The sequence below is a fragment of the Bos javanicus genome, chromosome 13 (genome assembly GCF_032452875.1).
Source record: "Bos javanicus breed banteng chromosome 13, ARS-OSU_banteng_1.0, whole genome shotgun sequence".
In the NCBI taxonomy this organism is placed as follows: Eukaryota; Metazoa; Chordata; class Mammalia; order Artiodactyla; family Bovidae; genus Bos; species Bos javanicus.
In genome coordinates, this window is record NC_083880.1 from 37,900,050 (window position 1) to 37,927,261 (window position 27,212).

The 27,212-nt window shown below is 51.0% G+C and overlaps 1 protein-coding gene across 11 annotated transcripts in view; it reads right to left on the minus strand.

The window, feature by feature from the left end:
- Nucleotides 1-18,164, minus strand: part of LOC133259159 (sodium- and chloride-dependent glycine transporter 1-like) — a 100,649-nt gene extending 82,485 nt beyond the window's left edge. For 4 of the 11 annotated variants that reach the window (XM_061436299.1, XM_061436288.1, XM_061436300.1 and 1 more), the window contains exons 1-2: nt 16,865-17,149; nt 9,238-9,352 (exon numbers count right to left, since the gene is read on the minus strand). In XM_061436299.1, coding sequence (XP_061292283.1) covers nt 9,238-9,267 — 30 coding nt within the window. In that variant the 5' untranslated portion in view covers nt 9,268-9,352; nt 16,865-17,149. Of the gene's footprint in view, nt 1-9,237; nt 9,353-14,052; nt 14,278-16,833 lie in introns of those variants that run through there. The other 7 variants (XM_061436289.1, XM_061436302.1, XM_061436290.1 and 4 more) reach the window with 6 other exon arrangements.
- Between the last annotated feature and the right edge of the window lie 9,048 nt (nt 18,165-27,212).

Here is a 27,212-nt window from a genome sequence, read left to right on the forward strand (position 1 = left end):
AGTATACCTTTCCCAACTTCCCTTGAAGTCACAAGCATTTAGCAGACTCCTTTGTTCCAAAGCAATTACATCAGGCAAATTCTGCAGTCAGGGACGTGAATTCCTGGTGCTTCCTACTCTAATATCTTCCCTGGTGTCACTTCAGCTGCGTCCATTTGCTGCTGCTGCTGCTAAGTTTTAGCTTCAGTCATGTCCGACTCTGTGACCCCAGAGACAGCAGCCCACCAGGCTCCCCCGTCCCTGGGATTCTCCAGGCAAGAACACTGGAGTGGGTTGCCATTTCCTTCTCCAGTGCATGAAAGTGAAAAGTGAAAGTGAAGTCACTCAGTCATATCCAACTCTCAGCAAGCCCATGGACTGCAGCTTACCAGGCTCCTCCACCCATGGATTGTCCAGGCAAGAGTGCTGGAGTGGGTTGCCATTGCCTTCTCGGCGTCGATTTGACACAGTCCTAATTATCTTGGGAAGTTCCCTTATTTTCTGGCACAATAAGAGCACCAGGTTCACTTATTCATTCCTTGTCCCAGACTTGAAGTCAGGAAATTCTCCCAACTCTTCCTTTTAGTAAGGAATGGAATTGAAGGCAAAAATCTGAGCATGAGGGATTTGTGCTTGTATAAAATATTTCCTATTTCAATCTAGCATTATTTTTTTCTGATTTTTATAATTTCACTTATGCTGAAAATCCGCATTTCTCACAGTATTATGTTAAAACCTTTTTATTGTGATAAATAGCACTCAAACAGAAAAGTGAATGTAAGTGCACAGTTTAATGGATTATTATAAAGACCTTTGAAACATTGTTAGCACCAGGGAAGCCCCTATAGTTTCCCTTATCATTGTCTCCTCGCCTCCCTCCCCTCTATTATTACTCATAGCCTATTGTCTGGACATAACTTCTTTGAATTCCTCTGTCTGCCCTGTGGTGTTCCTGTAATTGGTAAAAGCTGCAATTACTTTCTTAAGTTTTGTTTTCTTTTTAATTTGTGTTTCAATGTTAACTTTTCCTTGATCTTCAACTGCAATTTTCTATTGAATTTTCTCTCTTGAGAAGTTACAATCTTCCATTTCTGTTTTGGTGTTTTAGTATCTTCTGTGGATACTGTATTTTACTCATGTTTTGGTTTTCATATTTGAATGGATTGGTCTTTTCTGGAGAGATATTGGAGTTGTGTTCCCAGTTTCTCAACTCAAGAGCTCTCTCCATTGGAACTGTAATTGACATCCTTAAAAAATATGATTCTTGGATCCTGTCCTGTTTCAAGAAGTTCTACCACCAATCTTCTCTTTTCCCTTAATATCAGTCACTCAAGGAATACTGCCCTTGACTTCCAAGACAATCCCTGACACTTGTAAACAGTGCTCTTAAAAGTCTTCCCCTTTTCTTTACTTCCTCCAATGCTTGATCTCAGACTTAGCCACTGCATTCCTACTCAGATGAGAGCCTCTTTTTTTTTCTTCCATAAATTAGTACCTCTAAAATTTTTAAATGTATTTTTGGTTGTGGTGGTTCTTTGTCGCAGCACACAGTGTTTCTCTAGTTGTGGTGAGTGGGCTCCTCATTGCAATGACTTCTCCTGCTGGAACACGGGCTTTAGGAGAGTGGGCTCAGTAGTTGTGGCGCTCAGGCTTACTTGTTCTGTGGCATATGGGATCTTTCTGGACCAGGGATCCAACCTGTGAACCCTGCATTGGCAGGCACATTCTTAACCACTGGACCACCAGGGAAGTCCTGAGAGCCTCTTCTGTAGGAAAATATTTGTGAATGGTTTCTAAGTTTTGCCAAAGCCAAGACCTTTCTGAACCCTCCATTCTTCTTAACTTTATGGTTTTCTGAACCTGTTCTGCTAGTTTGGGATGATCTTTCACCCTCACACTTAAACACAGTCTGGAATTTGAGAGTTTTCTCAGAGTCTTAGCTGAAAATGCAGGTTGTAGAATATTTTATGATCTCTTTGTACATTTGGTCAGGCGAGTGTAATCTCGGTTCTGTCTCAACAAAAATTTGAAGTGACGGACATTAAAGTCCTCAGCGCGTCACAGCTCTCGGACACATCGTGTTTTAGCTCTTGGGTCTTGAACAGACCGTGCTATACCTCTTATATCAGTGTTACAGCTCTGTGTTACAGCTCAGTTTTATTTAGAAAAGAGCAGGAAAATACATCCTCGAGGCGTGAGAGCATGTGGACCCAGAGACATGAAGAGAAGACAGAGCCCTGGCTCTTTGGCTCCTCTTATGTTTTTTCCTCCCCCTGGGCCTGCCCTATGTAAATTGGGCAAGCCAGGAGTGCCACTTGTTCCACCTGAGGTCCTCACTCTAGTCCTCGGACCTTCCTTTGTTCTATTTTCATGGGCTTTTCCCTTCCTTGTCTTTTCACCAGCAGCATTATGGTCCCTCCACAGAGAAGAGGCAGGGCCATCTCTTGGTGACAGAGGGGTCAGCCTGATGATCAGGGCAGCGTCTGGAGTTGTGCCAGTTCCTCTGTGCCACAGAGAGGTCAGCACCAGATTTCCACATTGGCTAATGTTTCTGGGGGGAAAAAAGGCCCCTGAGGGCTGAGGCTTCCATCACATGGGGTGTGGGATCTTCCCAAGCCTGGCACAGGCACCAGGTCTAGCCACTGGCCCAGCTTTGAAACAGGAATGTAACTATTCTGTAAGCGGTGGGAGGCGGCGGAGGGCAGACGCCACCCCCAAGCACTGTGCCCTCAAGGGTTGTGGCTTTGGCCGAGGACCTGCCCTAGGAGAGCTCATCCTCCAGGGCTCCCAGCAAGCTGCCGCCCTGTGGGGAGACCCAGGGCACCGCCCAGGCAGGGCAGGAGGCAGGAGGCAGCCTGGATCTCCAGGAAACTGAGGCAAAGCTCGCAGCATCCTCTCTCTGTGCTCAAAAAGCCAGGCTGGAATCACCTTTGGGTGAGGATGCCAGGCTCTGTGGATGCATACTTCTGGGCTGTTAGCTTCGTTTTGAAGGCTTTACTTCATAGTGCTGAAAAGATATATATATATATTTTTTTACAAACTCCATCCTTCTGTCAGCTCAAGTAAAGAATTTGTCCACACATTAGATCAGGCTCTAGTTCCATTCAGGAAACTTGTTATAAGCTCCTCTAAGTGCAGCGTCCCTCAGATGGATGCAGGTCTTGACTTCTAGAATTTAGTCCCTAAAAAGGCTGGCGGGGCCTGAGCTCCAGGATGCAGCTGAAGGCTTGAGAGCTGTATGCTGAGGCCTCCTGGCAAGCAGCACCTCAGACCCTCCAGGTGGCCCATGAGCCACCTGCCCATCTTTCTGCTTCCTGTAGTATTTTTGTTGCTGCAACCCTAGGCTTTATCTCTGGTACTCCTTGGCTCTTTCCAAAGCGGTTCCTGAGAGCACCCCCTGCCTGACACGGTTTCTAGGCTTTGGAGCCTCCCCTGGCTGTCCACTGCTGTCTCTGCAGCCATAGACTGGAAGGATTTCTCCCTTTCCTTTCCCTCATTGCTCCCACCTCCCTGCATAAGTCAGTTCAGATCAGCACATGAGATTGTGCCAGGCACAATGCTGGGCGCTGGAGACCTAGAGCTGATGCAATCCCAGGAGCTCCCAGGTCGGGAGGAAACATCCAAAAAAGGCTTAGTAGATGGGAAATGCCATTGAAGCCTTAAAGGCCATGGATTTGGCCTTAATTCAGCAGGCAGTGGGGGGCCACTGCAAATCTTTTAGTATAACTGACTTCCAAGGGCCACGGCAGTTGAACAATTTCTTGCCTGCTTCAGGATTCTCCAGAAGCCAGACCCCTCCCCTTCTGCAGTGCCCATCATACCTTGGACCCCTGGTCCCATCAGCTTCTTCTGCTACCCAAACGTTGATGTCACCCCTGCCCTCCCTGAAATGCCTCTTTCTAGTCTGAGAAACTGGAGAGGGAGGGGAGCAGTGCTGATAGGAGGCCTAAGGCTTAGGTGGGGCTGGGCAGGACTCATGCCCACTCCCAACCCCCACTCTTTGCAGTTGATTGTCAACTTCTCAGTGACTCAGTACCAGACAATCAGGTACAGCCAATCCCAGTATCCAAGTTAAGCCAAGATCATTGGCTTCCTTATGGTTCTGTCCTTGTCATTTGTATTACATTCTACGCCCTGTTCCACTTAAGGACAACAGATGGGGACACCCTCCTCCAGGTGAGGGGTGGGGGGAGCAGGGGCAGCCAGGTGAATCAGAAGAGGGTGGATGGATGGATGGTGCTCCAGGGCTCCCTTCTGATGCACTCTGCCTGCCCATCCCTCCCCCATGCCTACCTCTCCTGCAGCATTTGAAAAACTCAACAAAGCCAAGCAGAGACTGGGGTCCCGCCCTCTTGGACACCAAGCAGGGCCCTAAGCCCCCACCATTCCACCCTCCCCTGAAGATGGGCTTGAGTTCCAGCCACTGGACCCGGACAAGGCCCAGATTCCCATGGTGGGCAGTAATGAATCCAGCCATCTGCAGGACTCCCAGATGTGAGCACAGCTGCTGGGGGGAGTGCCCCACCCCAACCCTGTGGTCCCAACACAGAGACTGGGGAGACAGTGGAGAGGTGTCACCGCCTGCCCCCACCATGCCCTGGCCAGGGGTGGCACCTGTCACCTTGGCCACCACTGCTAGCACGGTCATTTCTGCTCATTTCCCTAGTGTTCACAGCTCCTTTAGATGGCAAGATGGCAGCTGGGAGGTTTGGGTGATGTGGGGGTTGCTGGAGGGCCCAGTAGCACTTTGGGGCATCTCAGGTCAGGTCCCCAGATGCCTGCTGGGCTTCACATGGCCTCTGATGCCACCACACTTTGCCCTAAGCTGAGGTCTGGGTGGGTCCCCTACCTGTCCCTGTCCCTGAGTCTTTGGCCTCCTGACCAGTGTTCCCGCCCTTGGGGTGGACCCCAGCCTCTGCCCAGGCTATTTCAGATCAGTCTGAGCCAATCACCTACAAACAACAGAAATATCCAAGCTGGGCCAAAGTCATTGGCTTCCTTATGGTTCTGTCCTTGTCATTTGTTACATTCTACGCCCTGTTCCACTTAAGGACAACAGATAGGGACACCCTCCTCCAGGTGAGGGGTGGGGGGAGCAGGGGCAGCCAGGTGAATCAGAAGAGGGTGGATGGATGGATGGCGCTCCAGGGCTCCCTTCTGATGCACTCTGCCTGCCCATCCCTCCCCAATGCCTACCTCTCCTGCAGCGTTTGAAAAACTCAACAAAGCCAAGCAGAGACTGGGGTCCCGCCCTCTTGGACCACCAAACAGGGCCCTAAGCCCCCACCATTCCACCCTCCCCTGAAGATAGGCTTGAGTTCCAGCCGCTGTACAAGGCCAGACAAGGCCCAGATTCCCATGGTGGGCAGTAATGACTCCAGCCATCTGCAGGACTCCCAGATGTGAGCACAGCTGTTGGGGGGAGTGCCCCATCCCCACCCTGTGCTCCCAATACAGAGACTGGGGAAACAGTGGAGAGGTGTCACCGCCTGCCCCCACCATGCCCTGGCCAGGGGTGGCACCTATCACCTTGGCCACCACTGCTAGCACGGTCATTTCTGCTCATTTCCCTAGTGTTTACAGGTCCTTTAGATGCCAAGATGGCAGCTGGGAGGTTTGGGTGATGTGGGGGTTGCTGGGGGGCCCAGTAGCACTTTGGGGGGGGTCTCAGGTCAGGTCCCCAGATGCCTACTGGGCTTCACATGGCCTCTGATGCCACCACACTTTGCCCTAAGCTGAGGTCTGGGTGGGTCCCCTACCTGTCCCTGTCCCTGAGTCTTTGGCCTCCTGACCAGTGTTCCCGCCCTTGGGGTGGACCTCAGACTCTGCCCAGGCTAATTTAGATCAGTCCAAGCCAATCACCTACAAACAACAGAAATACCCAAGCTGGGCTGAAGTCATTGTCTTCCTTATGGTTCTGTCCTTGTCATTTGTATTACATTCTACGCCCTGTTCCACTTAAGGAGAACAGATGGGGACTCCCTCCTCCAGGTGAGGGGTGGTATATCAGGGTCCATCCGCAGTCCCACCCTCCCTGTCTCCACCCCCACTGTACACACTAGGGGGCCTCACCGCAGGTGTCCAGCAGCCTGGTCAGTGTGGGACATGTTCAGCTGGTCCTTGGTGACGCTGAGGTCCCGGTGACAGCTGCTGGCAGATGAAGTCAACCTCACTCTCCCATGCTGCTTCACCCCAGGCCTTCAGGACAAAATCGCCATTTCTCCTAGACAATTTTGTGCTTTCTCACAAAGGCAATACACGATGGTACTAAAAGGAGGAGATCTGGAGCCTGGGATTATGCATGGGGTTTGCCTTTTCCTATGTGTGAGTCTGGGAAAGTCAATCATCCTTTTTGAGCTTTAGTATCCTCATCTGCAAAATGGGGACACCACCCCCTTCATAAGGATGTGTGAGACATAAGTTGCTGCCATTCACTGATGAACACACTGCTGCTCATTTATCTCCCTCAGTCCCTAGCCCTCTCTAACCCAGTCCTCGCAGCCTGGCTATCCCAGCCTGAGGGACAACTGGCCCCTGGATGAAGTCCTTCCTTCCACTCATATCTTCGTGTACTTCTTCCTCTTCCTGCAAAGCACTTCTTTTTGTATCTGTCTGGTAGTCTGTTCCTCGTCCTCTAAAACCCAGCTAGAACCAAGATCCCAGGATTGGCACGTATTTCCTGGGCCTCTGCAGCCCTCATGGGCTGACCCCTACCACACGTGGCTGTAGAAGTGTCAGTCAAGACCAGGAGCTCCTCCATGCCTGCAGGGAAGGGAACTGAGTTGGACTTCGTGTGAGACTGTGGGATTAAAGCTGACCCAGTGGGGCTCTGCTGTCCTGGCTCCTCTCTACCAGCTCCCTGTCCTCTGAGCCCCAGGAAACCTGGCCCTACATGTCTATAAATAGAGGCACTAGGTCTCCATGAAAGGAACAACCCCCCGCACCACCTCTGGTGCCGCCAAGCACCCCAGCTGCTCCCAGGCTTGGAAGCACCCTGGCCAGCTGGGTTGCTGCATGGCCCTGTCCTAGGAGCTGCTGAGGCATGAGGGAGGCAGCTGAGCTGGCCTGGCAGAGACCATCTGGGCTGGGAGTCGGGGGGAGGAACATGTGTGGCCGGCAGTGGGCCTAGGCACAGGCTGGGAAGTGGCTTGCCCTCCACGGGGCACCTGCTGCATGGGGAGCCCAACAGAGGCTCCAAGGATGACACATGGTAGACACTGAGGAGCCCCAGGGGCCCATGTCTTCACACACAAGCCTGGGGCACAGGGCGATGGAAGTGAGGACCTCGTGGCCAGGGCCAGCTCCCTGCTCCCGATACCAGGACACACATGGTGACAGAAGTCACACACCTGGAGGGTCCAAGTGCCCCTGGTTTACATGCATGGCCCTCAGCTCCCTCTATTCTGCCCCACCGTGGCCTCTAAGAGAAGGAGCATCCTTCATGATCTGCCCTTAGGGGACCACGGGCAGCTAGTGAAGTCCAGATACAGCTGCCCAGGTTAGCAAAGAGGGATGGTGCTCCTCAGAGACAAGGGCTACATGGAGGCAGCACTGGTTCTAACTGAGTCCTGAGAATAGTGTAGCCCAGGGTCATAAGCAGAACTGAGAAAGAATAGAATCTCGAGCAACCACCGGGGGTGCCCAGGGGACCTGCTATGGAGCCACAGACGCAGCAGCAGTGGGCACATGTCAAAGGCCAAAGGGCACGAAGGAAACTATGCTCTGGCTATCTTTAGGTACATCCTGGTCTGGGAACAGGTGTCCCAAGGCAGCATTCCCTTCCACATATGCGCTAGCCCGCAGAGCCTGGGGTCTGGGAAGCTCAGCCCCAGCAGGGGTTCTGGGACCTTGGGATTCAGGCTCTCTGTGCTGCCCACGTGGGTCCCACATCACCCCTGCTTGCCCGTCCAAGTCCTTTCAAGGTCACTCCACAGAAAGCAGACCACCCAGTGAGTCTTCTGAGGGTTTCTTAAGTTTCACGGGGCTCAGAATCTCCATGGAGGGAGGGGCAGAGCTGCACTCCACTTTCTGCTACAGGCCCATGGCAATTCCAACACTTCTGGCAAGAAGGAAGCCAGTCTTGATCCTATCATGGCATCTACTCCCCGCTAGCAAGTATGTGGGTCTGGAGACCTCCATGTCTGCCCACATCTGAGCACTCAAGAGCTCAGGCTGGCTCAGGAATACTTTGAAAAGCCTAATTCATTCAGACTTGTTCCAATCAGGAGTTGGCCAGACCAGAGCGGAACTGAGAGCTGGATGCTGGAAGTTCAGGACCAGGCAGGAGACAGGGTCCTCAGCCTGGAGCACAACTGTTTGGCTCCCTCCCCAACAGCATGTCTGGACCGAGGACAAAAGAGTCCCAGAAATCCCTGGTGGGTCAGGGCTTGTTTGGGGAGGGCTCTGCAAGAGACCCTGGGTCAGTCTTTCAGTGAATCAGAACAGCAACAGGAGAATCCCTGTGGGGAAGGGAGGAGCCAAGGGAAGGGCCATGCTTAGCCACTGGCTTCCTCCCGGGCAGCTGCCCAGTCTCACTGCTTCTTGAGGCAATATCCCCAGAGAAGGAATACAACAGCCGCCCTTGGGGTATTTTCCTGCCTTCTGATTTCAGAGCTGGCCTGCTCCGTCCATCCATGAGCCATCCATCCATGAGCTGGCCCTACTCTTGCCCTCTGCTTCGCACCACCTCTCCTGTGCTCTGAGGCAGTGGGCAGTGAAGAGCCGTGACCTGGGGAAAGGGGAGAGGGATGTTTCCTGTAAGACATCACTAGAGGAATCAACATGAAATGTTCTATGCTATTTTTCGAATGGAAGAAGAGAAAAATCAGTCTCTGAGGACTCCTTGATCAGCCCCTACTGAATGCTCCCCACAGCAGGCAGAGCACAGGATGAGGATGTCAGGGTGTCAGCCGCAGGACAGCCCTCCCGGCAGGATCGACTGCAGCCTGATCTCCAGGATATCTTGTGATGAGGGTGGGGAGTGTGCTTCCTGCATCCCAGCAGGACCTTCGGGCCCTTTAGCAGAATCTGTCTGCTGTGGGCTCCAAACCACAGTAGTATCTAACCTGCTGGGTGAGGGGCTGCCTGCCTGGGTCTGTGATAGCCCTAGCACTCAGGAGTCCTGGCAGTGCCAGACTTGGGCCCCATGGAGCCTCCTCGGCCCTCCTGTAGGGGCCAGCAGCTGACAGCAGGCCCCAGAAGGGACGGACAGTGCTCATGACCCCCACCCCCTCACGGCAATCTGGTCCCTGTACTCACCAGCATCCCTTTGGCACCTTTTCCTACCATGGTGGTGGTGGGTTAGGGGCTCTGGAGTCCGGATCACACTCACAGGCTTTGTTTCTAGCACCTTTCAGAGTACAGGCCTCCAGAGCTATAAAGAGAGCAGAGAATGAGGTGAGGATTTGGCCCAGCGAAGGCAGGGCAGGACGAGTGTGACTCTCCAGAACAGGTAGTGCAGGGCCCAGACCACCTGCCACTCTTCCCTCCCGTCCTGTTCCTTTCTGGATGACCCTCAATCCAGTTCCTACCTCACTCTTCTCCCAACCCTTCCCCTGAAACCCTTGGTCTCCAGGCTTCCTGTCCCAATGGGCAAAGGTTTATTTTTTATTCTCCAGATGCCGAATTTTATTTTATTTTTTAAATGAACACAGAACTGGGACAGGGTCCAATTCGTTCATCGTCTGTGTGAATGGCCTCAACCTTTCCCCTGAAGGGGAGTCAGCTTGGATCAGCACATGCTTCCCCACCTCACCCCAGCCAGGTGGCCAGGATGGGCCTTCCCTATCCTGATGCTGCTCAGCCTGGGCTCCAGGCATATGGCGTTCCACTAACTTGGACCAGAAGCTCTGGGCACAGCAAACACAGCATGCGGGTCACGCCTCCATGCCCTTGCTCAGGTGGGCCCCGACCGAACACCTTCCCTCCTGCTCCCCAGGTGAAATTCTACAAACCCTTTGGGACCCTGCTTCAGTGTCACTTCTCCTCTGTTGCTTTTCCTGACACGGCCCCCACTCCACTCCAGAATGAACAAATTGCTTCCTCTTTTGTGTTTTGTGCTACCAGTGTTCTTATAAACTTACTCCAGACATATTTGCTTATGTCTGTCAACTGTGGTTGGGCAGTTCCCTGAGGGATTGCATGTGCTTAATTGACCCCTCTGTGCCCTGCTCAGCCTGCCCTCAATCTTTTCCAGCATAAGAGTCTTTTCAGATGAGTCAGCCCTTCGCATCAGGTGGCCAAACTATTGAAGTTCCAGCTTCAGCATCAATTCTTCCAATGAATATTCAGGACTGATTTCCTTTAGGGTGGACTGGTTGGATCTCCTTGCAGTCCAAGGGACTCTTAAGAGTCTTCTCCAACACCACTGTTCAAAACCATCAATTCTTCAGCGCTCAGCTTTCTTTATAGTCATACTCTCACATCCATACATGACCACTGGAAAAACCATAGCCTTGACTATATGGACCTTTGTTGACAAAATAATGTCTCTGCTTTTTAATATGCTGTCTAGGTTGGTCATAACTTTTCTTCAAGAAGCAAACAAGCGTCTTTTAATTTCATGGCTGCAGTCACCATCGACAGTGATTTTGGAGCCCCCAAAATAAAGTCTGTCACTGTTGCCACTGTTCCTCAACTATTTGCCATGAAGTGTTGGGACCAGATGCCATGAACTTAGATTTCTGAATGTTGAGTTTTAAGCCAACTTTTTCACTCTCCACTTTCACTTTCATCAAGAGGCTCTTCAGTTCCCTTCGCTTTCTGCCATAACGGTGGTGTCATCTGCATATCTGAGGTTATTGATATTTCTCCTGGCAACCTTGATTCCAGCTTGTGCTTCATCAAGCCCAGCATTTCTCATGATGTACTCTGCATATAATTTAAATACACAGGGTGACAACATACAGCCTTGACAGACTCCTTTTCCTATTTGGAATCAGTCTGTTGTTCCATGTCCAATTCTAACTGTTGCTTCCTGACCTGCATATAGGTTTCTCAAGAGGCAGGTCAGGTGGTCTGGGATTCCCATCTCTTTCAGAATTTTCCACAGTTTATTGTGATTCACACAATCAAAGGCTTTGGCATAGTCAATAAAGTAGAAATAGATGTTTTTCTGGAACTCTTGTTTTTTCCATGAATCCAGCAGATGTTGGCAATTTGATCTCTGATTCCTCTGCTTTTTTAAATCCAGCTTGAACATCTGGATGTTCGCGGTTCACATATTGCTGAAGCCTTGCTTGGAGAATTTTGAGCATTACTTTACTATCATGTGAGATGAGTGCAATTGTGCGGTAGTTTGAGCATTCTTTGGCATTGCCTTTCTTTGGGATTGGAATGAAAACTGACCTTTTCCAGTCCTGTGGCCACTGCTGAGTTTTCCAAATTTGCTGCCATATTGAGTGCAGCACTATCACAGCATCATTTTTTAGAATTTAAAAGAGCTCAACTGGAATTCCATCACCTCCACTAGCTTTGTTCGTAGTGATGCTTCCTAGGCCCCACTTGACTTCACATTCTAGGATGTTTGGCTCTAGGTGAGTGATCACATCATTGTGATTATCTGGGTCATGAAGATCTTTTTGTACAGTTCTTCTGTGTATTCTTGCCACCTCTTCTTAATATCTCCTGCTTCTGTTTGGTCCATACCATTTCTGTCCTTTATTGAGCCCATCTTTGCATGAAATGTTCCCTAGGTATATCTACCTCTAATTTTCTTGAAGAAATTGCTAATCTTTTCCATTCTATTGTTATCCTCTATTTCTTCGCATTGATTGCTGAGGAAGGCTTCCTTATGTCTCCTTGCTATTCTTTGGAACTCTGTAGTCAAAAGGGTATATCTTTCCTTTTCTCCTTTGCTGTTTTTCTTCTCTTCTTTTCAGAGCCATTTTGCTTTTTTGCATTTCTTTTTCTTGGGGATGGTCTCAATCCCTGTCTCCTATACAATGCCACAAACCAGAATGTGGTCCACTGGAGAAGGGAATGGCAAACCACTTCAGTATTCTTGCCTTGAGAACTCTATGAACAGTATGAAAAGCCAACAAGATAGGACACTGAAAGATGAACTCCCCAGGTCGATAGGTGCCCAATATGCTACTGGAGATCAGTGGAGAAATAACTCTAGACAGAATGAAGGGATGGGGCCAAAGCAAAAACAACACCCAGTTGTGAATGTAACTGGTGACAGAAGCAAGGTTCGATGCTGTAAAGAGCAATATTGCATAGGAACCTGGAATGTTAAGTCCATGAATCAAGGCAAATTGGAAGTGGTCAAACAGGAGATGGCAAGAGTGAACGTTGATATTCTAGGAATCAGTAAACTAAAATGGACTGGAATGCGTGAATTAACTCAGATGACCATTATATCTCCTACTGTGGACAGGAATCCCTTAGAAGAAATGGATTAGCCATGATAGTGATCAAAAGAGTCTGAAATGCAGTACTTGGATGCAATCTCAGAAACGACAGAATGATCTCTGTTCATTTCCAAAGCAAACCATTCAATATCACGGTGATCCAAGTCTACGCCCTGACCAGGAATGCTGAAGAAGCTGAAGTTGAATGGTTCCATGAAGACCTACAAGACCTTTCAGAGCTAACACCAAAAAAAGATGTCGTTTTCATTATAGGGGACTGGAATGCAAAAGTAGGAAGTCAAGAAACACCTGGAGTAACAGGCAAATTTGGCCTTGGAGTACAGAATGAAGCAGGGCAAAAGCTAATAGAGTTTTGCCAAGAGAACGCACTGGTCATAGCAAACACCCTCTTCCAACAACACAAGAGAAGACTCTACACATGGACATCACCAGATGGCCAGCACTAAAATCAAATTGATTATATTCTTTGCAGCCAAAGATGAAGAAACTCTATACAGTCAGCAAAAATAAGACTGGAAGCTGACTGTGGCTCAGATCATAAACTTCTTATCGCCAAATTCAGACTCAAATAGAAGAAACTGGGAAAACCACTAGACCATTCAGGTATGACCTAAATCAAACCCCCCCTAGGTTCCCTTGGCCTTTCCCCTGGCCACCAGGTGTCCTGCATAACCTCCTCAGGGCCAGGCAAGGCTGTGACTTGTGGCCGTTTCCCTTTGCTTAGCCACCCAGACCAGGTTTCCTGCCTCTCTAGAGATGTCCCTGCTCATGGCTTTGGTCTTCTGGGGGCAGTCAGGAGAAAAGGGAATGTGATCATACCCTTCTTCTCACTCCCCACATCCCTCCCTCCAAGCTATAAACTCTAGACATGTTGTTTTCAAAGCTGTCACTCTGTGGCTAACAAATAATGACAATGATGATAGTAATGAAGCACAGCCACCTCATGGCTTGGACATCATGCCTTCTGGTCAGATGAGTAAACTGAGGACACTCTGTCCTGGAACTTGGGCTACAGGGTGATATCCCTGAATATGCAAATATGGCCCTTGTGTTCAAGGTGCTTCTCTTTCTCGGTGGAAAAAAGACTGCTTGGCAGCTGCTCCCAGGACAATGAGTTGGGTGCAAAGCTTTGCTACTTCTCCTGCCTCTGCTGTTTCTGTTAACTGGCCCCATCCATCCATTCAAAAAGTACCACCTGAAGGCCTATGATAAGTCAGGTCCTCTAATAGGGGTTGGGCATTCACATTACCCAGGCACCAGGCCTACCACTCACCCACATATAGACCACTGTTGACAAGCTGTCTGTGCCATGAGGGTCAGAGTCAGGTTAGCTTGTGATGAAGACCTTGGACTCTGGGTCCTGGGACAAGGAACTGACTCTGCCAACTCACTAGGTATGTGACTTCAAGCAAATTACTGAACCTATCTGACCCTTGCTATCTCAATCTGGAAGATGGGGCTAATTATACTTCCTTTGTACCTTCTGAGGTTTCTGCTTAAGTTTCGACTCTACAGAGACTCCACTTTCTCCTCCCCTCCAATCCATTCATTGTCCCAAAGTCTAAAACCCTGATTCCCTCCAATAGTCTTCCTCAGCCAACAGGATATGGCCTACATTGTTCAGCAGGCGGTTAGGGCTAGCCACAGTTCAATTCATGTATTCCACAAATATTTATTTCAGGCTTGCTCTGGGCCAGACCTGTGCTGGGCGCCATGAACTCTTTAGTCTCTGGCCTCCTGCAGCTTACAAGCTCGGTTGAAACAGGAACCAGTGAAACAGGTGACTCAAATACATACAATTAGAGCCTACGATAAAGGGTGGGAAAGTGAAAGATCTTCTTTAACCAGAGTCTACACCAGTGGGGCCTGGCCTTGTCTGAGAGTTACAGAGGACTTTCCTGAGGAAGTGATGTTTAAGAGTCAGAGGGGGGAAAAAAAAAAAAGAGTCAGAGGGGGATGATTAGGCAACAGTGAGCAACAGAAAAGTAAGAGAGATTCAAGCAAATGAAATAATACAGAAAAAGACCAGGAGCCTGAGGCTCAGAGAGTGAGGGAGAAAATGGCCAAAGATGAAGGTGGATGTAAAAGCAGGGTTAGGGTTTTGGGGGCCTTGTTTTGATCTTTATCCTGAGGGCAATGACAGGCACTGAAGTCTTGAAACCAGAGTTATAACTGAGAGGAGGAGCAATTGGTGGTGTGTGCATTTTGAAAACGCCAACCTAGATTAGTATGGAGAAAGGACTGGAGGGAGGGAAGAGGGGAAGAAAGGAAATGGATTAGGACTAGGCCAGGCCAGGCCAGGAATGAGGGTGCTTGGCTCAGGAAGGCCATGACAGGGTGGCAAGAGGTACACAGATTTGAGAAAAATATAGAAGGTAACTTTGGTAGGACTTGGTGATGCATTGGACTTGGGGGTGAGGGATAAGGAGGGGCCTCTGGTTTCTAAAGGTATAATAGGAAGAAGCCAGTGCTCATCCCAGAGACCAGAGACAGAAATGCTGGGGATGCTGCAGGTTTGGAGTAGGGAGGGGATGAGCTAAGTTGGGTGAGCTGGGTTCAATTTGCCTGTAAGCCACCCAAGGAAGGATAGTGAGAGGATAGTCATAGGACCTGGTCCATCTTTACTGTCCCATTGCTCAGTCTTCTTCTCCTCCAAACAGGACTGTCAGCTCTATCAATTTTAAGGATCCATCTGGGCCAAGCCTTGAAGTCCTTACTCGGGATGGAAAGGTGACAAGGTTTTCTCCTTGCCTTCAAGAACCTCACAGTTTAGGAGAAAGAAAAGGAAGCATAATTTCCCATTCACTGCTTGGAGGGTGGGGAGGGGCTGTGGGAGTGGGGAAGGGGCCCTTAGTTCTGCCTAGAGCCAAAATCAGCTACCTACAGCCACTTATGGTTACCTGTGGGCCATGTGGGACTATCCAGCATCCCCAGAGGGTTCTTGCCTTCATTCCGTGGCTTAGGCAATTCCCTCTTCCTTGAGCACCCTTGTCCCCATTTCCTTCTGTATATACCCCACCCATCTTCAAAACCTGTTCCAAAGCCATTACCACCAAGAAGCCTTCCTTTCTCTTGCATTTGCAGTCAGCCTTCCCACTGTGTCTCCGGTTACACCCAATGCACGCAGTGTACATCTGATCAATACGTTCCTCACACGCAGCCATTGTAGCATGCTTGCTGCTGCTGCTGCTGCTGCTATGTCGCTTCAGTCGTGTCCAACTCTGTGCGACTCCAAAGACGGCAGCCCACCAGGCTCCCCCGTCCCTGGGATTCTCCAGGCAAGAACACTGGAATGGGTTGCCATTTCCTTCTCCAATGCATGAAAGTGAAAAGTGAAAGTAAAGTCGTTCAGTCGTATCCGACTCTTAGCGACCCCATGGACTGCATCCTACCAGGCTCCTCCGTCCATGGGATTTTCCAGGCAAGAGTACTGGAGTGGGGTGCCATTGCCTTCTCCGTGTAGCATGCTTACTTGTGTCCAAATCTTCCTTCCCCACCAGCTGGAGAGATCCCAGGGCAGAGTGTGATTCTTCTGCATCCTCAGAGCTGGGCACTGAGCCTTAGTCACAGTGTAGGCGGAGTTAAGGGGGCGTTTTCTTGAGTTGCTTGGAAACACTTGGGCATACTCAGTGTCGCCCATTAGTCCCTTCCTAGAACCACTGGAGAAGGAAATGGCAACCCACTCCAGTGTTCTTGCCTGGAGAATCCCAGCGACGGGGGAGCCTGGTGGGCTGCTGTCTATGGGGTCGCACATAGTCGGACACGAATGAAGCGACTTAGCAGCAGCAGTAGCAGCAGAACCAGTCCCCCTCACCCCCTACCCTTCAGTCTTCTGACACTCTCTCTCTTCGGGGTTCTTTAACCTCTCAGGCCCTTCTCTCCTTCTCCACTCTTCGGCCCCCCAACCTTTATCTTCTTGCAGCTGCAGCATCAAGCTTATTTCAGCAAAGAAACAGACCTAAGCCTTATGAGAGCTATCAGAGAGACAAGGGCGCGGCTCCTTTAACAGTGGCCAGCGAGGGGGCGTGGCCTGCGGAGAACTGGCCCTAAAGGGGGCGCGGCTCCTTTAAGAAGCTGCCGGTCTGGTGAAAAGAGGCCCCTGAACAGCAAGAAAAGGCCGGGTTGCTTTCGAAGCTGTAGCACCGCCTGGAGAGCCCCGATTCCTCGAAGCTGGCGCCTTCGCCTTAATCCGGATGCGAGGTGTCGGGAGCGGCCGTTACATCAACCGCCAAGAGTGGGCCTCTCAGCTACTGTGGGGACGGTTACCCCGCCCCCGGCCCCTGTCTTGGAAAATACCGGGGCGCCCAGGTCCCCGCCCCCTTGCCCCGCCCCTGGGCCGGCTCCGGCCCCTCCCGGCCCTCTGGGAGAGCCTCCTCCCGCCCGGCTCCAGACTTGCGGTCAGCCCCGCGTGCCGTTGTCTGCGGGGTGCGGGGCACCGGCTGGGGGTGGGCGCCCCGGGCTGCTAGGCCCCTACCCTCACCTGCTGCCGCCCGGACCCGCCCTAAGCGCACCTGGAATGACGGTTGGGGTGGGGAGGACGCGGATTCTTTCCGGGAGAGCAACCGCCCGAGAACACCGCGGCCGTAGCCCCTTCCCAAAGCCGGAGCCGCAGACAAGGGTCCAAGGGCACCGAGACTCCCTGGCACGGCTTCCCAGGACCTTTGGGCGCGCAGGAACCCGACCCGACCGGCGAGTGGCGGGCAGATAGGGAGGCAGGCCGGCTAGAGGTTCAGGGCGTCTGCAGGGCCCCAACGCGCAGACCCAACTGGCGCCTCGAACAGACGCTCTGGTTCCGGCGCTACCAGTACTAACACGTGCCCGCCGCTGGGGGCCAAACTGTCAACGGCACGCTGCTCCCCTCCTCCAGGAGCGGCCCCCCGCCCCCCTCCGCCGCCATTCCGCCCGTTGCAGCTCATTGTTGACAGCGGTGACACCCAGACCTACGCATTTACCCAACCTTTCTGGCGAGACAGACATCCCCACGCGTGTACCTACACTCATCCACAGATGCCCTTATGCATCCAATATCACACACGCTCGCTCGCTCTCTCGCTCTTCCTGAGATTCAGCCGGGTGGAGCCACCAAACACCCAGACCAACGGCTGGATAGTGAGAGGCTCGGGCCGTAGCGCCCCCTGCCGATAGCCCCCTTCCCGTGCTGCAGGCCCGGCCCAGGCATTCTGGCTCCGCACCGCGGTGCGCCCAGGTGACTTTCTTAAAGTTACATCAGCCTCTTGAGGCTCTGTGCCACCGCGAGTCTTCCCGCGCGGCGGTGCTGCTCCTTGCTCCTCCTGAGCTTGTTGTGTTTTGGTTTCGGGGAGGCGGGGGCCAAGAGTTTGGTGAAAGTTTGGAGAGTGAAGAAGGCTTGGGAAACCTAGCCAAGTCCCTCCTCTCTCCCAGCAGCTCCCCTGGCCGTCCTGCCCACCCCTGCCACCCCTCCACCCCATTCTCATCCCCACCCCCGGCCGACTTCTCAGGCTCCTCCTCCCAGGGAATAAATTTACAAGTTGCTCCAAGCTTTCCAAGGACTGAGTCCCATGAACCCCTGGGAGTGGGCTCCTCAAAGGAGCCCCCTGCTCTGCCCCATCCTCGCTGCCCTCCAGCTGGGGCCCTTGGAGGAAGTAGATGTCCTCCCCTTGGGCTAGGCTGGAATGAAGCCAGAAAGGCCTGGGACACTTGGAGGACTGGGGCTGGAGTTAGCCTGCCAGGCCCCGGCCTTCTGCACCTGCCTTCACCCTAGAGAGAAGTCTGAGCAAATTCCATCCCCTTTGGATCAGTGTCCCTGGGGACTGTGGGCACAGCTGGGTAAGGCCTGGGCCCTACTCCTTGGAACTGGAGGGCTTGGGGGTCCTTTCTCCACCTACCCTCTCACTGGTTTGGTCACACCTACACTACCTCAGGTTCTATCCTTGGGTTGGAAAGATCCCCTGGAAGAGGGCATGGCAATCTGCTCTAGTATTCTTGCCTAGAGAATCCCATGGACAGAGGAGCCTGGTGGGCTACAGTCCATAGGGTCACAAAGAGTCGGACACTACTGAAATGACTTAGCACACACGGGGGTTGTTGTATTACAAGGGCTGCAGACACCAACCTGGGCCCTCTGTTCTCACCCTGGGGAGACATGCGGAGGTTCCAATCCTAGCTAAAGAAGACTTTGCCAAAGGGAGCTTTGCTGAGCCTCAGTTTCCTGTCCTACAAAATAAAACACCTTGCTCTGGGCTGCCTCTGAGCAGCAGAGGTTGGCAGTTGATGGGAAGGGGCTCCCACATTTGCTTGTCTTGAGGCCGCCAGCTTTCAAGGAGAAGGGCCAGTTAGTACTGGCCATCAGGGGACTGTTGTCGCCCCAGCATGTGCTCAGGAAGGGACCAGTCTCTTCTCTGCACCCTGAGTCTGTCCTCACTGTTGTCTGCCCAGGAAACCAGTTTTCTTTGTTCCCTGGGGATAGTCAGCCTCCAAGAAGCTGACTCACACATGCCAAAATCGAACAAGATCAGTTGACAAGTGAGATTCCACTTTTCTAATTTACAGAGGCTCTGAGCAAGATAGCAGGTATCAGGCACAGACACTTCCTGCCAAGGAGCGCCAGTCCATTCCACCAGGCTTCTCCAGGGCCCAACCACTCAGAATTTACAACCTGTTCACCTTAGAGGCTTGGTCAGAACCTGGAAGATTCAGAGACATTCTTCTCATCAGCAAGATTATTTTTGTTTTTCCTTTGTCCCCAGCCTTGCAGGTTTGTGATTTGTATTCTATGAAGGAACTGCAGGTGTCTTGTGTGTGTCCTCTTCCTGAGCAATCTGTGGTTCCCATGGCCCCTGCCCTTGTGGATTTGTGTAGATGAATCTGTGTTTGGAGGCGAGTGACTGCGCACTGAAACAGCTCTGGGTCTCAGTGTGCATGTGTGCCCAACTCTGGGGACTGGGCCCCTGTGACCCAAGTCTCTCTCCCTCTGCCTCTCCTGCTGGGACATAAATTCTCTTTCTGGTTTCTCCCTCCCTCCCTCCCACTGGGGCTTGTCATAAAGGGCCACCACACAGGGAAGACAGGATGGAGGCTGCTGAAAGATCCTCCATGGAGTGGAGTGGGGACAAGGAAGCATAGGAGGGTGGGACAATGGCCTTCATTCCCCTTGAAGGAGTAGACTGGGGCTGCGGGCCCCTGAGAAGAGAGCACTGAGTGTCAGTGAAGCTTCTGGAACCAACATGGCCACCCCACTCTAAGGACTCCACGTGAAGTGGGGGGTGGGGAGTGGGCTGAGATTGGATGAAGCGAGGGGAGGAGTGCTCAGGACTCAGTCCTGAGTCAGGGAGAAGGTGTATTTGGGATGAATCCCGGGACAGGGAGACAGTCTCACACTTTTAACCCATGGGGTGGGAGAAATATATATTCCCTGGGGGTTTGGAAAAGTTGGAGATTTTGCCCACATGGGTTTTGCTAGACTGATGGCATCACACAAAGTACATTTGCATACATACAGAGACTTATAGATCTGTGCATTTTACCCATTTTGATCTAGAAAGGGCTTCAAGCAGATGCACAATGAGGTGAATCCTGAGGAAAAGCTTAGGAGAAAGATTCTGTTTTGAAAAATCGCCTGTCTCCGCGAATCAGAGACCAAAGCAGCTGTTTTCCTCCAACCAGAATAAGCCCCCAAGGGAGGCAGGATTGGGCCTAGCTCAGGTCAGAGCCGAGATGGATTCACCCCCACCGTGAGCTCCCCACCCTCGACTGCTGGCCCACAGGATGGGAAGGGCATGGCCAGCCTGAGCCACCCTGGGGAGAAGTGGGGGATCAGGCCAGAGGACAGAGGGGAGGACCGATGGGGTCAGACATCTAGCTGGCTGGCTTCTTCCTGGGCAGGGCAGCAAGAGGACAGGCAGCGGCCAGGCCCCACCCACTGTGGTCTAAGGTGTGTCTCAGGAGCTTCCCAGTGCAGTGCTATTTCCTGGGAGGGCTGGGTCCACGTCAGATCCCCCTGGTGCTGACTGGTTTCACTTGTCATCATCAGCCCGAAGAAGCAAGGCCTCTGTCGGGCGGCACAGAGTGTGCTTAGGCGTGTGTCTAGTGGGATGAGGGATCAGGCCAGATGTGGGCCACTTCTGGAGGAACTGTAGGAGCTGGTGGCACTGGGCACTTGGTGGAGGGATGCTGGGAGACCCGGCAAAGAAGTAGGGGAAGGGTGGACATTGCTTTGAGTTACAGCCTGGCCTGACCAGGCTTGAAGCCCCAGCCTCAGGAGCTTCAGAAACCCACCTGGGCTCTGCTCTCAGAATCTTCCTCCCTTGAATGCCTAGTGGTCAGTGCCTAGCACCTTCCCTATCCTGTCCCAATGCAAGGGAGGGATCTAGGTTGGTTCCAGAAACAAGAGCTGCCTCTGGGGCTCCGTGTGCCCTTCAGGCCATCCTGCTGTGCTTACTCTGGCCCTGGTCCAGGGGGCAGCATGAGCCAATTACAGGAATCAGAGCGAGGGCCCAGCCTGGATCTCAGCAGCTGCAGGTAAAATTAGAAGGAGAGATTGGAAACAATGACTTTGGCCTGTCTGGGGTACAGCCTTGATGTCCAGAGCATTCAGTGTTCAGATTTCTAAATACCTTAGCGCTCTCAAAATCCAGGATTCCCAACGCCAAGGGTGCCAGAGCTCTGAACACCACAGTGAACCCGAAACCTAGAGTTCCCAGCACCCAGAGGCCCTAAATGCCCAGAGCCCCTCATGTCTAGATCTCTGGGGTTCCTAACATCCACTGCTCTGAGTGCCAATTCACTGGGAAGGAATCTGGAGTGGGGGGAGTGGCAGCCCTGTTGACCCAGTTCCCTTCAGTGACTGGCACTGCCTGAGGAGTGGCCATCACAGAAGCTGGGCCAGGGGTGGTGCTGGAAGCAGCAGCAATGCTTCCCTGTTGCTCTCATCCTGTCCTGAGGTGGGATGAAGACTGATGCCCTTTCCTCCAGTCCCTCCCCACCCCCGGTCACATGACCTGTGTGAGTGAATGTCCACTACCTCACACGTATGAATGTACATCTGCTCTGTGCTGGGCGCTGTGCTGATTTCTAGGAACTCAGCCCTGAGAGGAGAGGAACTCCTGCTTTCCTGTATTGGAACCTGACCCTATGTCATGTGCTGGGGTGAGACAGCATGTTTCTGAGGCCCACGTGTAGTCAAGGGCTTGGCTGTGGATGTCAGTCTGTGAGCACAGACAGCAAGTTGACGTGTCTAACAGAGCGGATCTGACTATGTCTCTCCATCAGGCCGTCTCTGCCTCACTGCTTTCTTAACGGGTGGAGGTAAGGCCCCTATTCCACCGGATCGGGCCTCCCTGTGAGGAGCAGGAGGCTAGTCCTGGGCTAGAGGCTGACACCCAGAGCCATCCTGTTGAGGGATGAGGGATGAGGGATTCCTCCCACTGCCCCTGCCCATGCTGAACCCAGAGCCTCCTTGGATTGGGAGAAGTGGCTATAAGTGAAGCAGCCAACACCAAAAATGGCCATCCACCCTGGGGAGAATCCTGAGACACCACCCCCTCCTCCCATCCAGCCCACCCAGCTTGCCGACCTGGAGACTGGATAAGGCTCCTGTCTGACTCTGCTTCCCCGGGTCCCGTCTGAGTAACCCTTTCAGACTGGAAGAAAGAACAAAGCCATGATGTGCCTACCAATGGACATCACAGGGAGCTGTGACATGATGGGGAGTGATACCAAGCGGGTGGTATCTGGCGGCCTGAGTGGGTGGGTCTCCATCAGCTGGCAGCACCCCACAACTCCCAGCAGCTGAAGATGGCGACACTGGATAAGGTTTACTGGAGGGCCCTGCCTTACCAGTCTCCCCCACATGCCTTATAGCCTCTTACCCCTGGGCTAGCTCAGAGAGCAGGCTGGGAGCAGGCTGGAAGAGGGGAAAGGGTCAGCTGTGGCTGGCTGAGCTCCAAGGCAGCCAGCCATGGTCAGGGAGCCCTGGCAGAGCCCCAGAAAGGAGGTGGGAGGGGTCCCCAAGACAGCCATGGCTGCCTGCATTCTTATCCCAGGACTTCCACTTGATAGCCAGGTAAACAGGAACCTCGCTTTCCTCAGTATTCCTCAACAGAAGACTCTCAGTACTGGCTACCGATCACAGTACTGCTATGGGGATTAAACAGGGTGAAGTAGGCAGGGAAAAGGGCCTGGTACCTAGTAAGTGCTCATCCTCCTTCCTAGGGAAGGCCAGGATCCTATAAGGGGCCCACCTGGCCCAGGAGCAGCTCCCAGTTGGCCTGAGCCTTGCAGGGGTTTCCAGAATCTGTGCAGCCCCATCCCCACCCCATCCCCGTCTGCACTTGACTCCAGACTCCCCAGGAATCCTGGACTTCCTGGAAGAGTTTCTTCCAGTGCCCCGCACTGATTTCTTGGAGCCCTAGTACCCACTGGTGACAAAATCCATCCATGGCAGTTACAGCCTATCCTTAGGGCACATCTGTCCAGACAAAGTGCTGTCTTTATGCCTTCCTCACATCATGTTTCCAAGAAGGAACTATCCCCATGTTCTAGAACTAGGGCTCAGGCAGGGTAAATAATTTGCCCAAGGGGAAAGAACTAACAAGTGGTAGAACCTGAGCCTAAACACAGGTTGGCCAGTCTCCAAAACCTATGCTCTCACCCTGTGAACCATATACACACATGGTCATGTGGTGACCCAGTCAAAGTTTTATGTGCCGTACTGATAATTGGAATGCAGGGATGCTTGGGTGTGCGCTCACTGAAATTCTTCAGCTGTGAGTACAAAATCATGTGACTTGGTTTTGAGCACAGTGAGGTTGGGTGTTTGACTATGGAGACGTTTTGCGTGACTGTATGATTGTACTGTGTGAGTATAACCATAGTTAGACTGGTCATTTGTGTTGTGTGAAACTAGCCATGGCAAAGCGCAGCTCTGTGTGTGTGTGTGTGACTGTTGTGGAGGGGTGTGTGGCTAGCTAGCGAGATTGTGGGGAAGTGACGGAGGGCCCTGGGTTCCCAGCACCCCTTGCCTTTGTGGTCCCAGGACTGTGTGTGCTCACCACGACACGCTTGATGGGTGGCTCCACGTGCCTGATACACTCCCTTGGGCCTCCCAGGTCTTAATCCTCCCCTCACCCCCACTTTTTTTGGAGGAAGTAAGGCAAATAGTGCTGGCAATGGAATTGGCTTTCAGTTTTTCCATAGGATATTTGTGAGAGCATTTTATGAACCTTTGAGTGATGACTCCATTAAAAAATCATTTAAAAAAGAAAATATAAATAGAGCTATTCTAATTCTTTCATTTGAATTCAAGTGTCAGCTCTTATTCGATCTCCAGGTATGTTCACAGATCCCTGGGGGTCTCCAAGACCCTTCCAGGGGATCTACAAGGCAAAAATGATGTTCATAATACTACTGAATTGTTCTTTGCCATTTTCACTTGGTTGATATTTGCACTGATGACACAGAGCAGCAGCGGGTAGAACTGCTGGCACCCAAATAGGAACCAAGGCGTGGCTCGCAACTGCACCAGCAGTCTCAGTCTCTCTCTTTTTGTCTGTCACTGTGCCAGCTCAGCACCAAAAAAGAAGAAAAGGCTGATTTTGCTGTTGATAAAGCAACAAAATTATAAATTTTATTAAATCTTGAGTACATCTTTTCAACATTTCATGTGACAAAGGGGAAGTGTGCATATAGAAGTATGACAGTTATCTCCAAGGAAAGCACTCAAAACGACTGAGTTGTGCGCCGAGGGTCACTTTTCTCACCGACTGGCTTCTTTCACTTAAAAGAGCACATGACAAAATAGTTACTCGGACTTGAGTTTTTGGCATGATTTTCTCAAGTGAATGAAGTGAGCCTGTCACTTCAAGGGAAAAAAACTATTGGTGTTGTGGCCACTGATACAATTAGAGCTTTCAAGTGAAAATTAGAGTTTGGAAAACTTCCATCTGCTACCATGAGTTTGAAAGCGTCCCAAGTTTCATGAGATTGGTAATGACATTAATGAATGTACAGGCTTTTTTGTTTGTTTGGATTTTTGTTTTGTTGGTTGGTTGGTTGTTGGTTATTGTCTATGTGAGATGTGTCAACATTTGGAAGATCTGATAACTAACTCAGTGAACCAATATTTTCCGAATGACCAGGGTACAAGTTCCAGAAACATGCATGGATAAAAGAACCATTCAAAAGCAAGACAGACCAATGGATTTTAATAGAGTATAATCGGTTCACTGATATAGTTTCAGATTCCACACTTAAACATCACTAACATTTAAGAAATGACACCTGTTGAGTTTTGGTGTAGTACCAAAGGGGAATAGCCACAGCAAGCTAAAAGACTATAGTTGTTGTTCTTTAGTGGCTCAGTCGTGTCCCACTCTTTTGTGAACTTTTTTCAACTGTAGCCCTCTAGGCTCCTCTGTCCATGGGATTCTCCAGGCAGGAATACTGAAGTGGGTTGCCATTTCCTTCTCCAGGGAATCTTCCCCACCCAGGGATCGAACCAGTGTCTTCTACATTGGCAGGTGGATTCTTTACTGCTAAGCCACCTGGAGGCCCAGAAAGACTATTAACTTCTCTCTTTTCCAACTACATATGTTGTGAGACTGAGTTTCGTTCACATCTTGCAACCAAAACTATTTATTGCAACCGATTGAATACAAAAGCAGGTATGAGAATCAGTATGAATCAATATGAATATCAACAGATAAAACTCAAAAACGTTGGTGTCCTCAATATTTAAAAAATGTTTTATTTTATATTGAAGTATAGCCAATTAACAATGTTGTGATAGTTTTCAGGTGGACAGGAAAGGGACTCAACCATAGATATACATATATCCATTCTCCCCCAAACTCCCCTCCAGTCCAGGCTGCCACATAACATTAAGCAGATTTCCCTGTGCTGTACAGTGAAAGAAAGTGTTAATTAATCACTTAGTTGTGTCCAGCTCTTTGCGACCCAGTGGACTGTAGCCCTCCAGGTTTCTAGTCCTTGGGATTCTGTAGGCAAGAATACTGAAGTGGGTTCCCATGCCCCTCCTCCAGGGGATCTTTCAGACCCAGGGACTGAACCTGGGTTTCTTCCATTGCAGGCAGATTCTTTACCATCTGAGCCATGCACTTTTAAGGTGGTCCTCAAATTGAGTGAAGGTCCTCAATTACTTTTAAGTGTAAAGGTTCCTAAGATGAAAAAGTTTGAGAACCACTGAATTCGAGTTTTACTTTAAAAAGGACAAAACTGTGTAAAAACTTGCTAAGAAACTAGATCTAATTTGTCCCTATAATAATGATTATGTAAAACAATAGAGGCATTAGTTAATGCTACAATGGCTATCACATTGCAATATATAGATGGATCAAATTAATATGTGGTCCCCTTAAATGTACACAGTGTTATATATTATTTATGTCTCATTTTTTTAAAAATGGAGACTTTATTTTTTCTTGTCATTATTAATGTATAAGAGAATAAGCTTCTTTTACTGCTTCCATCACAAAGCAAAGAAGTCACAGATTTTCAGCATTTTCACGGTGTGCCTGCTGGCATTGTCTCTCCCTTGTGGAATGTTCACCTTGTCACCTTCTCCCTGTACAGCCTGGTCTTCCTTCATGAGAAGAAAAATTGATCCCTCAGTAGCTCCTGCCTCCAGGAGTGCTGACATTGGCCAGTTTTCTGGCTGGGCTGTCTGTAATTACTGACGCTCCTTCTCATCCCGTCTCTCCTGTTTCTAAACACCCTTTAAAAAAAGCGATTATTTGTTAAGGACTGTGTTAACTTTATATTTCTTTTCTCATTTAATCCTCACAATGATTCTACAGGCTAGAAACTATGATTCTCCTTTTAGAGGTAAGAAAACTCAACCTCAGAAAGCTTAGGAGAACCCTCTAGGAATGGAAATGACTTGAAAGCCCTTTTAATTCATACATTCATAAAGTTGCCCAGCTGAATTTTGGTACTTCAACAATTGTTCTTAGTAATAAATTACCACTGAAGGGAGACATGAGCACAGACATGAGCACCCGAGCCCTGAGGATGTTTGGGTCCTGGCCCGTGAGACCCCCCCATGCTGAGAGCATGTCTGAGCCCTGCTGATGATGTCTTGCCTGGACTGTTTCCAGAAGCTTTATGCCGAGCCTTCACTCCCACCTCACCCCCACATTCTCTGCAATGGCCACTCTGAGCCCTTACATGGGGCAACATGCTTGAGCTCCTCACTGCATCCTGTATACCTGGGCCCTGTGATCCACCATCACACCAGAACCTCACTCCTGGAGTTGAGATCTGGGTGGGTTCAGACTCCAGGATGGCACCTTTTAGGCAGCAGCAGCAGAAGTGGGGGCTGGAGGGTGAGGGGAGTGGGTAGAGATGGAGTGTGAGCTGAGAGCAGCAAGTATGAAGAGGAACCTTGGGCTGTCGGCCCCCAGCCACAGCCAGGAATGTTCCCAGACAGTGCTGACCTCTCACCCCAGCCCTCTTCAGCTCAGGATCCATAGCCCCCACCACTCCCACTTCAAGGACCAGCAGCCACCTCTGGAGCAACTGGCCATCAGCATAGCAACCAGGCCAGACAGGATGGGAGTGTGGTGGGGCTGCTTTAAAGACTTATATTGCTTCTAAACATAGGCCTGTTCCTCTCATCATGGTCATGTTCAGGGGCCCTGAGGACTGGGAGATCCAGACCAGCAGGGACCATCCACTCCCTCCGTGCCTCTCAACTCAGGGAAAGAAGTTTCTGTGGTCTCAGCCAGGTCCTTGCCAACACACTCCAAGGGGAAATTCAGGCTCTCTGTCCAGGCCCGCCCCACCCCAGCACTCTGGATGCTGGTGAACATCGGGCATTCTGGTGGCAGAGTGGGAAGGGAGGCAGGGAGGGGCTGACCCCTTGCC